At 40.8% G+C, this 13,765-nt stretch overlaps 1 protein-coding gene across 2 annotated transcripts in view; it reads right to left on the bottom strand.

The window, feature by feature from the left end:
• Nucleotides 1–10,471, bottom strand: part of ATP6V1H (ATPase H+ transporting V1 subunit H) — a 120,428-nt gene extending 109,957 nt beyond the window's left edge. The window contains exons 1-3 of one of the 2 annotated variants that reach the window (XM_045561003.1): nt 10,160–10,471; nt 8,826–8,973; nt 1,362–1,464 (exon numbers count right to left, since the gene is read on the bottom strand). In XM_045561003.1, coding sequence (XP_045416959.1) covers nt 1,362–1,464; nt 8,826–8,938 — 216 coding nt within the window. In that variant the 5' untranslated portion in view covers nt 8,939–8,973; nt 10,160–10,471. The remainder of the gene's footprint in view (nt 1–1,361; nt 1,465–8,825; nt 8,974–10,159) is intronic. The other variant, XM_045561002.1, reaches the window with a different exon arrangement.
• Between the last annotated feature and the right edge of the window lie 3,294 nt (nt 10,472–13,765).

Below are 13,765 nucleotides of genomic sequence, written 5' to 3'. Positions count from 1 at the left end.
AACTGCTTATAACAGAGAAAAAAAATGGAAGTAACCAAAATATGCAATAGCAGGGAATTGGTTTAGAATATATGGTTTACCTATTAAACGAAAAATTATACAATTTTTTTAAAAAGCCACAGGAATACCTTTACAGGCATGGGGAGCAGGCAAAATATATACAGTTAAACAAAAAGAACAAAACCACATATATCGTCCCATTTTTGTAAAAAGTTCATGTTTGTAGCAGTGTGTACACTACATGTATAGCAATGTGTCTAGAGAGATATAAAGTGTTAACATAAGTCACTTATTAACACAAGTAATTGGGGTATATCAGGTAGAATAACTCATTTTTTTTTCCTGAATAGTATTTTCTTATTTTTCTACAACAAACATGGATCACAAAAGAAGGTAAAACATCAACATATGTAACTACATAAACATTTTAAACTACTATATATGAAAAAACTCCAAAACAATTCAAAGATAAACAGTAAATAAGGAAACCATGTTTGATACAAATATGGCAAACATTAATATACTCTGTATGTAAAAAGACTATATAAAATCAAAAAATACCAAAACTTTACAGATTAAAATAAAAATGATACCCCCCCAAAGTAATTTCACTGTAATCCCAGCACTTTGGGAGGGAGGCCAAAGTGGAAGGATCACTTAAGGCCCGGAGTTCAAGACCAGCCTGGGCAAGAGAGAGAGATCCCATCTCTACAAAAAATTAAAAAATTAGCCAGGCATATGGTGGTGCATGCCTGTAGTCCCGGCTACTTGGGAGGCTGAGACAAGAGGATTGCCTGAGCCCAGGTGGAGTTTGAAGCTGCAGTGAGCTATGATCCTACCACTGATCTCTAGCCTGGGTAGCAGTGCAAGACCCTGTCTCAATTAATCAGTAAATTTTAAGAGACACAAATATTTAATAAATCAATGAGAAAAAATGTCAGCCTATGTTATCAAACTAATAAAATGTCCCTTTTTACCTAGCAAATTCAAATATTTTTAACTATATTAGTCATTTCAAACATTACTAGTAAGAATACAAAGTGGAAAAAATGTTCTAAACAAAAAGTTAAGCAACTTTTAAGACTTCATATACTTTGAAACAGTAATTTCTCTTCTAAAAGTCTATTCCAAGAAGATATTCAGAAATGAAGAAAACGATGAAGGTATAAGTATACTCAATATAACACTTTTTCCAAAATTAACAACAAAAACTGGGTATCACTTAAACGTCTTCTAACAAAAGAATTTTTAAGTCAAATTATAGTGCATACCTAGAATGGAAATCATATAATCACTAAGATTTTTCTAGAATTTTTAATGACACAGGGAAGGGTTCATGACATAATGTTTATATGAATCACCTGGCTGCCTTCAGTTTGAAGCATCTCTTGCTTCTCTTCAGGACTTCTTTTCATTTCAAACCTTTGAATAAACTCACAATCTTCAGCAGAAATCATCTGCCCCCTAGAAAGTAAAAATAAGTTGTTTTGTTCAGTCAATAAGAGCTGAATAGCTACTGTGAGCAAACAGGAGTTCCCCGTCTTTCTCCTCTCTCCTTGGCAGTAAACCACGAGGGCTGACACAAGGGCCCTGACATCAGATAAACCTGGGTTCAAAGCTTAGCTCCACCTCTTAGGGATGGTGCAAAAATCTCTGGAACCTGAGTTAATTTATCTGCAGAATTGGAACAATGACCACATTGCCTTAAAGGGGTTGCACTGAAGAGGAAATTAAGTAATCCACATAGGTGGTTATTAGCACAGCACCTGGCACACCCATAGTAAGCACTCAGCAAAATGTTATCTCTTAGCATTACCCAAAGTCTCACCCTTAGTCCCCTTCCCAAGGCAAACAATTTACTTGGTCTTCTAATTTATGAAGTTCAAAGCCATTTTATTAACATTTTGATTAATAAAGATGTGTTTGAGCCTAGTTATGATGATTTAAAATTCACAGTCCAAAATCACAATTACTTTTGCACCAACCTAATATATGAACTTCTATAATCATTTTCTCCAGCGCATTCTTTCCCTCCAGACACAAAAGGTTATTTTTCTCCTTTCTGAAAAACAAGCTCTCCCTCCGACCCCATCCTCCCAGCAAGCACCCCGCACCATCCTGTTTTCCTCCACCTCTTCCAGGGGTCCTTTCATCACTGGCTCTTCTCTCTTCAAGTCTTCTCCCCAGCACTCAATCCTTGGAATCTTTTCTTTGCCAAACTCTTTCCTGTGAGAGATTCAATTCAAGAGACCATTCTTCTCTCTCACCCAAACCTTCACCAACTGTCTCCTACTTCCATGTAGAGGTCTTAACATCTTCACAAGTTCAGCATCATCACCACTGAATTGTTCATCTTCCTTCCCAAACCCAGCTTGACCTACCAATTTCTCCACTCATCAGGTAGTCAAATGCACTGTGCAAAACTCCCATCCTAATGTCTAAATACAGATCCTTCCTTGTCAAAAGATGTGTTCACAGAACGGCCTTGCTTGTCCCTGTAAAGACTCTGGGCACTTCAGCGTTTGTTCACATCAACTCCTTCAGGCCTTCAGTATGGTAGGAAAAGCACAGCATTTGAGTCAACCTGAGGATGCATTCCAACTCCAGGTGTGAAACTTTGGCAAGTCACTGCCCCTCTGACCACTATTTTCCACACTAGTAAAATCGCAATTACAACACTACTTGCCCCGTTCCACTGAATGGTTATACAAATCAAATGGGAAAATATAAGAAAAAGCACTTGATATATTTAAGTATAGAGTAGAAACATGAGTAAAATAAAAAAAAATTGTATAACGTGCGTTATCACTCAAACAACATCAATATATTTTTTAACTCAGTAGTTTAAAAAGCTGTCCCTTCCTCCTACTCCCAAGTATGTTGAAGGACTGGTGTTCCACAAAACCCAATCAGAGAAACACTGAATACGAAGCTGGTTCCCAAAACGCATGATTACAGAAGGGTGTCCCTGTTTCAGAGCTGTCTCGGGTCAGGTTCAGAGAGATAGGCCCTGAGATGAAGAATCACGTGCAAGTGACTTATGAAGGAAGTGCTCCCAGGAGAGACTAGGAATAGCGTGGAGGGCACAGGACATGGAAGGGAACAGCCCAGCCTGGATTTAGGCAAAGGACCACGGAGGACAGCTTTCCCTGAGCCCACAGCAGAGCCTGGGAAGGTGAGGCACTCAGAGCTGCCCCGCCCCAAGACAAGGTTGCTGAACTTGCATACTTCTTGTTACCTCCACCCACAACCCCACCCTCTTCCAAAGAAGATCTTGATTTTTATGTATTCAAAATCTATCAGTGTTTTACTTTGTCTCTTCTGGAATTTGTATTTACTATTACTATATACTAAATTGTTTTATATACTTTGAATTTGCTTCTGGACTTTGTAATCTACCATTATATCTTTCTTATAATAGTTATACACTGTTTAAGCACTGTGACTTTGTTTTCATACATGCTTATTTTTAAATGGTTTTTAAAACTATTCTCATCTATTTATTTTTCCAACAATTCCTTAATCACCAGCCTAAAGAAGAGTTTTCAGTCCTTCCTCCTAGACCTCTCTGAAGCAGGTGACGCTGCAGCCACTTTTTGATACCCTTCCTCATCCTCCAGATTCTGCTCATCCCCTCAAGCCACTCCTCCTCACTGCACTTCAATGACTCCTGAGCCTCTGCCTCTTCAGTAGGAGGGTCCCTTCATCTCCCACACTACGGGTTCTCCCTGGGTGCTGCCCTCCACCCCCTGTGCTGGCAACTCTCAGTCTGACTCTGGTCAGGGCTCCTGCAGTCCTCACTCCATCTCCTCCAGCAGATGGCAGAGGCACTCCAGACCCTACAGAGCCACAACTGAGACCGTTAATCCCTTAGGCTGGCTAATGGGAAGTTGAAAGCAAAAACAGACACTTTACCCAGTTCTGACTCTGGCTAACCACTTCATATACTAGTCAGGAAAAAACGCACTCTGCATCCTGAGATAGATGAAGATAACAAGGTTATCCTGTCTATGTCTGGCCCCAAAATAAATGAAATGATGAGCATACCTATAAACCTGACCTCCCTAGCTAAAACAATTTTACCCCCAAATTTTGCTGCACTGATATGTAAAAGGTATGTCATAACCCTTGTGAATAAGATAATCATGTCAAAAAGCTGCAGCTTTTCTACCATGAAGGAGGTGTACCACGAAGGTTACACTTGGTAACCTTATAATTTGTCAGTTTTCTTTGCCATTTAAATAACTATTTTTTTTTATTTGGAAAGCCATTCCTTCTGAAGTCTGATTTTCTTTCACTTGTTGCAGGTAACCATTTTCTTTCCTTGTTTAAATTCTTTTGTCTGTTAGTCTTCCTTTGACAGTTCCATAACCTAGCTGGTTAGAGACTCTGGTGTTTTCTCTAATCACCCACAGCCAATCCAAACAATTTTGACTAGTCCTGTGGCAACAGTCCACCAATGGGTTTCCCTGCATCCAGTCCAACCCTCCTCTAAACAATCTTCTTATCTACTGACAGCTTTCTCAAGCATGCATCTGATCACATTCCCTTTGGATTGTGAGTTTGAATGGCAGTTTTACCTAGCACTTAGGCAGAGGCATTCAATAAAAATCTTTTAAATCAATTGAATAATTAAAACCTATATAAGGCCGGGCACATGGCTCACACCTATAATTCTAGCACTTTGGGAGGCTGAGGTGATAGGATCACTCGAGGCTGGGTGTTTAAGACTAGCCTGGGCAATATAGCAAGACCTCATCTCTACAAAATAAAAAAAAAATGATCTGGGCCTTGTGCATACCTGAAGTCCTAACTACTTGGGAGGCTGAGGTATGAGGATCACTTGAGCCCAGAAGTTCAAGGCTACAGTGAGCTATGATCGGGCCACTGCACTCCAGCCTGGGCACCAGAGCAAGACCTTATCTCTTAAAAAAAAAATTCACATAAGCATGTGCATGTTACTTAAGCTATCTGAACAGCTATCCATACATCTTTAAAACAGAATAGAATAGAAAAACCTATGTCACGGTATTGTTATGAAAATAATGTTAGATAGTATGTTAATTACCAAATATTACTTCCTTTTCCAAATACTTATCTCCACCACTTCCCAACAAGCACAATACTCTACTCATTCATAATTCATCAACTGATGTTAATTGGCAGCCTCCTATGTGCCAGGTACCTTTTAACAGGTGACACCGGAATTAATTAGACATCTCTCTTTAGCTTACATTCCAGCGGGGACAACAGAAAATACACAAACATAAAAACAAATGATTTTTTAAAATACACATACACCAATCATCATAATGTTAAGGCTGTATATGCTATGAAGAAAACTGAGGCCAGTAGGAGGCTAGAAAGTGACAGGAACAACAGAGGGAGGGACATTATTTTAGAGAAGGCCCTTCCTGAGGTCGCCTACAAAGATACCTGAATGAAGTGAGCTAATAAGCTAAATGATCTATGTGCAGAGAGACAGAAGTACAGGTCCAAGGACCTAGGGCTTGCTGTGTGTGGAAGAGCAAGGAGGGCACAGGAGCAAGAGAGCTGTGGCCAAGATGATGTGGTTGGATCTATATTTTTTTAAAATCACTCTTGCAGCAATGTGAATTGCTTGTATGGGGGCATCAGTAAAAGCAGAGACCTGGGTGAGAGGCAGTAACAACAGAGCTCATGAGAGAGGATGACAGCAGGCATGAGGGTGGGAGCAGCGGAGGTGGAGAGCAGTGGTCAGATTCGGGGTACGGTTTGGACTGGCTTTTAAAGAATTGTTAACGGACTGGAAACGGATTGTAAAGGAAAGAGAAGAGATAAGGATGACCCCTGGGTTTTTGGCCTATGAAACTGGGTGAATGAAGGAGTCACATATAGGCCCAAGGGAGCCTGGGGGGAGCCACGTGGAACTACTGGAGTTTCCCCATGCACTGCGTGTTCCCCCAGGCCTCAGCACGCAGCCTGGGCCTTCCTTCAAGCAGCCCCAGCTCCTCTGCCTGGACAGCTCCTGAGAGGATCTTCTTGAGTTCTGTGAAAACTTCCCCATTACTCCCAGAAATTATTTGCTCTCACCCTTTGTTGTACATTTCCTTTTGTTATAAATATATATACTGTATATATGTCACTATTTTAACACAATTTATTATTTAATTTGTTTAAACGTCTGTTTCCTCATTAGACTTAAACTCATGAACAAGGATGGCATTTTACAATTCTTGTATCCTCAAGATATAGTTTTGCTGGATTCCAGTGTGACTGAAACATAGCCACACCCAACCATGTGCTGTCTGGTTGAATTATTAAGAAAAAACTTAATCAAATATATTTTTAGATACTATATTTTCATAACAACATGTTAATCTGCAAGGAACAAAACCATACTGGCTTCTGACATTAGGGAACTCTTCCACAGGTTTCATTATATCAGTATATAATGTGATACAAGATTCACTGATTATTCATGTGTCATGTCCAGCCCTAAATAATCTGTCAGCTCTTTTAGGAGAGGCACATTTCACACCCACTTGTGTCTCCACATCAGGAAGCTCAACAGCAGGCACACAGGTAAAATTTGATGAACACTTGCACACAGACATACAGAGTAGAGGGGTTTTATAAAAGAAATTTGTGGGATGGACAACAGAATAAAGGACAGAATGGGAAAAAGGAGAATACAACATATGTATTAGGACATGGGACAGTAGGAACAGAAGAGAAAGCAATTAAAAACCTCCATGTAATTAAAAATTGTTCCAAATGCCCATAAAGGAAGTTCTGCCAGTCTGTCCATGCTTTATGACCAATAATAATATTCTATTTAGATTATAAACAGATCCAGGCTTTATAAACAGGGCACTCCTTGTCCTCTTAGTGTAAATGCACTCTGGACTAAAGAAATTAGGAAACGGAGCTGGAAATCCTAATTTCACTGGAGATTTAAACAATTACACAGATACCCATGAACAGAAAAAACATCAGCAAGTCCCTCCCCCTCCTGTCCTTCAGTCAGTGGCTCCACAATAATCCAGTTTCCTAAAGTGGCAACCCAGAAGTCATCCTAGACTTCTCTTTCACCTCCACAAAACAAATGCATCACTAAGACTTTCTCAAATCTATCCAATTCTATCTATTCCAACAATACGCTACATAGCCTCTCTACCTCTAAGCTTATTACCCACAAATTCACCCTTGATGTTATCAGAACAATCCAACCAAGAGGCAAATCTGATCATCTAACTCCCAGCTACAAGTTTTGGTTATTTCCAACACCTACTCTTCCTTGGAACCCTAATCATAAAAGGTCTCAAGAAGAGGGTCGGAGACACACACTCTCACATCCATTCCACTACCATTTTCATCTGCTCTACATGCTGAGCCTTTCTTAGCAGACTTCACATCAACCATGGGTTTCAGGGCTTAAGAATCGGCTTGCAAAACACTGACTGACAGGATCAAGTCCAAACTCCTTCCAGCTGCACACAGGACCTTCACAATCAGCCCCTGGAAGTCTCTTCAGCGTCAGGTCTCCCCACTGCCACCTCCAAAACATGTGCGACTCCCACCTAGCCTGCTGTTTTTGCTTCCCTGACTTTGCTCACACTATCTGTTCTACTTGGAAAGCTGCTCCTTCTTGACACATGGCTAAATACCACTCATCCATGGAAACTCAGTTCAGGGACCATCCCCTTCAGGAAAACTTCCCGAGGGTAGCATTAGCTGTCCTTTTTCTGTGCACCCATCAGACCCTGAGCAATTTTCTATTATTAGTTAACACACTGAATTAAAATGATCTGTTAATACATCTGACTTCCCTATTAGAGTATGAGTTCCTTTAGAAATGGCACTTTATATCTTTTTTATAGCCTCAAAGCCTGGAAAAATGACTCAAAGTTGGCAAGTAATAAATGTTTGATGAGTGCTAAAGTAACAGAAATAAAAGAATCATATTTGTACACTGTATATCCCCCCCTACAACAAAACAAACTACTAAATACAAAACTACAGATTCCTCAATATTTTTTTAAATGTATATATAAATCTGAACTGAATTTCCTCAATAACTCAGTTGTAAATATAGCAAAATAAGCAGATATGAAGTAAAGTCAATATGATAAAATATAGTTAACAATAAACACTTACTTTACAGATAAATATAGAATATTGAAATACCAGCATTCTAAATCTTAATATAACCAAGAAAGGGGGAAGAACTAAAATTTATTGAGTGTATTCAACATGCTAATGCTTGTATTCAACAGGGCTACTACTTTTAATACATTATTTCAGCAACAAGCCTGTGGGATATGTATCTTCATTTCACATTTACTTTACTAAACCTCAGAGAAGTTAAATGATTTGCCTAAGATCACCAAGCTAGCAGAGAGAACAAAAATTCAAACCCAGGTCTCAAACTTAAACATCTATGCTTTTCACCCGTTGTATGGGCCATTCTAAAAAAAACCATCTGCCTCCACACTGATCACCAGGGCACGCTGGGCTACGCTGGCCAACTTTGCCAGTCACTCCTTTCCTCCTTCCATAACTCACGAACATTGCTCTCAGGTATCCCACTCATTCAAAAAGTACTTCCTTTCAGCCAGAGAAGGTCAAAAGTACTATGAGCAGCTCTGTTTCCCCAGTAGAGCCCCAAGCTCTTTCCACCACACTACGCTAACTCCCTAAGACAGCTAAGTATTCTAAGAAGGAAGTGTTTCTTCCACATTTACTAGAATTTTTCCAGTATTTCTCTCATAGAAGCATGACCATGAAAAAGTCTGATGCAAAAGCATATGATTATCCATGATTCATGGCAAATTGGTACTTACTGAAGATAAGATTGCCAGTTCACTTTGTTTGCACGAACTTCTGCAGCCTTGGCAGCAATAATATTGGTTGGGACAGCAGCATCCACAGCACCTCGGATATCCATTTTGGTCATCTAAATTTTATAATCTTGACTATTTTTCAACAGATCTTCAATTTAGATGTAAGGTAAAAAGAGAATACCACGTGTTATTTTTTAACAATGATTATTATTATTATCATCACTTTAATCTCCCTTTGCGTTCAGCTCAAATATTCAATATCCTAAGTCTGAAAGCCCTATCATTATATTTCAAATCTTGTCCACTGCACCATAAAAAAGTTCCCTAGGCTTTTTTTTTTCCAGGAAAGGCTTTTTAATTATTGGCACCAATATTGTACTGAGATTTTTAAAATGACCTCTTAAGGTTCTGAAATCAGAAATCATGGTTAAATAGAACAGGCATACAAAATAAAAAAATATTTTAAATTTATATTATTAGGATCAACTTTCCTCTTCTGACAGAGAAAAAATTATAATACACATGAGGCCAATTATAAACTTTTACTAAGCACCATTTTGAAGTGACATTAAAAATTGTAAGTCCTTTCTAAAATTACTCATTCAAATAAAAATGTACAAAGTGGGGACATAATTTCTCAGAAGACAGTTCTTTCTTTTCAACCAAAATCCACAGTATTTTCAAAAATCAATTTTGGAATAAATTTTGGGAACAAATACCTATTACAATTTACATAAGCCAAATGAGAGTCAGGTCTGACGACAAGAACCTACAATAATGAGCTTCTATGTAATTCTCACTCCAAAATTTACAAATAAAAAGCTTAAGCTTGATTTCATCACAACACAAAATATCATTTTATGGCCATTGCCACACTAAGCTATACCCAAAATTCTATTCCAGATTCCCAATGCACTTAGTCAATATGGAACTTAATCTCTGTATCTGAGGATTTGCTGCCTAAACAACCAAGAGCAGCGCAGACTGGCCGGCCCAGGTCAAAACAGGCTCCATCCGGGCCAGGCTGGAACGCTGGAACCAAGCAGGCTCAGCCCCAGTGACCTTTTGGGGGTAGCTCAAGATGTCTCAAGACGGTTACCTAAGTCTCTGAATGATTCGCACCCCCAGCAAGCCAGGGCCTTGGCCCGGTCCTGGGGAAGAAACAATTTTTACCCGTCCCCTCCTCTCTCCTGCCCGCCCCTACCCATTTCTTTCCCCTGCGGGAAGGTTCTGCAATTTCGTAAATCTGGTTGAGGCCTGGAAGGGAAGAAATCTCGCGACCCGGGGCGAAGAAGGGCAGGAAGGGGCCAGAGCGGCGAGAGCCCTGCACTCACCAGGGAAGCTGGAGAAACCGCGGGGGTCGCCTCACCGGGCCCAGTGCCTGAGGCGGAGGCAGTCCCGCCTCGCGAACCCTGGAGATCCGACAACGCACCACAAGGAGGCAGAGGGTGCGGCGGTCCGGGGCGTCCGCAGCCAGGCTGGGGCGCCGAGTCAGAGCCGAGCGGCCGTCTCCTGCCAGGTCCGGAGGCCGGAGCGGCGGCGGGAAGCTCCGGAGGCGGAAAGCGAAGCGCCGCCCGAACTAAGGAGACGTTGAAGACAGCACAGGCAGAAGGAAGCCGGAGGGGCCGCAGAATGACAGGAGCGCCCCTCACGTGACCAGATGCACGTGACCGCCGCGGAAGGCGGAAGCCGGAATGGTCCAAAACTGCCGGAGGAGGGGCGTTGCGCCGCGAAGGGATTTGTTCCGCACGGGCTGCGGGAACCCGGTGGCCGCGACGTAGGCCCCGAAGGGACTCGTGGCTCGCGGGGGCTCAGCCAGTGCAGGGGACGTGGGGCTGACGAGGCGGGCGCGCGGAGCCGGCGCCCCCAAACCCAGTGCCCACCATTGGGGTACCCGAGGACCCCTGCCTAGAGGTGGTTTGAGAGGCCAAAACTTTTATCTTAACCACATCCTTTTGAAAAGTTTGTTTTAGTGCTTTTATTTATTTATTGGTTGATTGACAGGGTCTTGCTCTGTTGCACTAGCTAGACAGCAGTGGCCTCATCATAGCTCACCTCAACCTCAAACTCCTGGGCTCAAGGAATTCACCTGCCTCAGCCTCCCAAGTAGCTGGCACTACAAGCGCTGCCACAATTGCCACAATCGCTAATTTTTTTGGTTGGTGGGGTACAGGGTCTCACTGTGTTGCCCAGGCTGGTATCGCACCTCGGCCTCCCAAAGTGCAAGAATTACAGGCATGAGCCACCGTGCCCAGCCTAATTTAGTACTTTTAAATAGATTGATTTTTTTATTTAGATTTAACAGCTCGATGAAGCAGGCATTCTTATTCGGATCGTAAGTATAAAACTGAGGCTGAGAAGTAGGTCACAAAAGTTATCTTAACCTAGGGTTGGAGATTAGCAAATGTATATTCTATACAGTATTTACAATTATACCAAAAAGTTAAGAGTTGTTTAATTAAAATTCAAAGTTAACTGGGCATCCTGTATTTATCTGATAATGGTGTTTTGAGCCCACGTTTTTCATAGTCCAGGCCTAAGCTACCCTCTTTGCTTTAACATAATAATGAGTAATACTGCACTGCCTTGGTGGTAAGGCATATTTTTGTTAAAAAGCACTGAAAGGGATTTATAAATATAACCAATACATTTCTACGAAAAATATTAAATTGAGGTGAAGTTTTAAAACAATCAACATTTTACATTGATTATGAATAAAGATACCTAATAACAGTGTATAAGATTGTACTAATTTGCTGCTGCTGTGACAAATTATCACAACTTTGGTGGCTTAAACCAACACAAATTTATTATATCACAGTTCAGTAGGTCAGAAGTCAGACATGGATCTTACTGGGCTAACAAGTTTTTGGCAGGACTGAGTTCTTTCTGGAGGCACTTGAGAATCCATTCCTCTGCCTGCATTCCTTGGCTGTGGCCCTTTCCTCCATCTTTGAAGTCAGCCGCCTCACCTCTGTCTCTGACTGCAGCTGGGAAGGGTTGTCTGCTGTTATGGGGGGAGGGGGGTTATGAGATTCAATTGGGCCCACCTAAATAATCCAAGCAACTCTACACATCTCTAGGTTCTTAACCTTAATCACATCTGCAAGGTTAGGTCATGGATACCTTTGGGGAAACCATTATCCTGACTATCACAAATAGGGAGGGAGGGATACACACCAATGCAGGTGGTTGAATAACAATAAAAGGAGGCCCTAGATGATATCTCTGTTAGTTTTCTAAAGTTAAATGTTTAAAGGAACTCTAGCTAGTAGGGCAAAATGTTAATCTTTTTAAAACTGGATGCATAGATATTCCCTATATCCTGTTTATTTGAATATTTTGTTTTTAAAAATTGATATTATGGATTGAGTCCATTTATATGTGAAACTCTAGCCTAAATTAATGAAGGATTTGCTTACCAAGAAAATACTGGAATTAGAACAAAACCTCAATAATAACATAGTAAAATATTCATTGGTAACAAACATATATATAGGTCACAAAACTGTACTCTAATATTTTAAACTTGATACATGTTTCAAAGATTGAGAGTGGGGAAGGTACCCCCTCAGGGCTTTCTGACCTAAAATGTAACCAGTGCTTCTGTGGAGAAAGCAGGTGGGTCACTACCCGTTCACTAATCTGTCATTCCAAATATGAAGGCAGATTTTAGGCAGTGCTGGGGATATGGCCTTACTAACAAAATGACATCCTTATGGAGCATATGAATGCAAAGCTCCCACTGCCAGAAAGAATAGTTAAGTGTCTACCCAAATGTTAAATGTGCATACTCCATAATCTAGCAATCAAGCTTTCAGGAATTTCTCCTACAGAACTGTCAGTATGCGTGTGCAAAGATGAATATACACGGGTTTTCAAGGTGCAATAATTTTTATGATAGCAAAACAAAAATAGAAAACATGTATTGATCAACTCAGGCTGCCATAACAAAATACCATAGACTGGGTAGCTTAAACAACAGAAACTTATTTCTCACAGTTTGGGAGGCTGCGAAATCTAAGATGAAGGTCTGGCTGATTTGCTTCCCAGTAAGAGCCCTCTTCCTGGCTTTCAGATGGTCTTGCTGTGTCCTACATGGTAGAGAGAGAGAGCTGCCTCCTGTCTCTTCTTATGGGGACAGTAATCCTACTGGATCAGGGCTCCATCCTTATGATCTCATTTAACCTTTTTTTTTTTTTTGATACAGAGTCTCACTCTGTTTCCCGGGCTAGAGTGAGTGCCATGGCATCAGCCTAGCTCACAGCAACCTCAAACTCCTGAGCTCAAGCGACCCTTCTGCCTCAGCTTCCCGAGTACCTGGGACTACAGGCATGTGCCACCATGCTCGGCTAATTTTTTCTATATATTTTTTAGTTGTCCAGCTAATTTTCTTTCTATTTTTAGTAGAGACTTGGGTCTCACTCTTGCTCAGGCTGGTCTCGAACTCCTGACCTCTAGCGATCCACCTGCCTTGTCCTCCCAGAGTGCTAGGATTACAAGCATGAGCCACTGCGGCTGGCTTCATTTAACCTTTAATTATCTCCATACAGTCGCTATCTCCAAACACACTCATACTGAGGGTTGAGGCTTCAACTGGTGAATTTGGGGGATATGTAAACATAAACACAATCCAAATTTAGTCCATCAGTTGAAGAATTGAGAAAATAACATAGTATCATACATTGAAGTAGTATGCAGCCATTAAAAAATAATTTAGATAGAGCTTTGACTTCTGACACGAAAGGACATTCGCACTCAGGTAATATGTACAGATAACATAATTTTTTGCTGCTTAACAAAATGTTCACATGTGTGTTTATATGTACATATCATACAAATCTGTAATGACACACATCAAAATGTTTTTAAAAATAGGTAACTGGGGAGTAGGTTATGATACATTGATTTTTGCTTTTTACTTTAAATACTTCTGTATA

Source organism: Lemur catta, chromosome 9 (assembly GCF_020740605.2).
Source record: "Lemur catta isolate mLemCat1 chromosome 9, mLemCat1.pri, whole genome shotgun sequence".
Taxonomy (NCBI): Eukaryota; Metazoa; Chordata; class Mammalia; order Primates; family Lemuridae; genus Lemur; species Lemur catta.
This window is presented reverse-complemented; position numbering and strand designations above follow the sequence as displayed.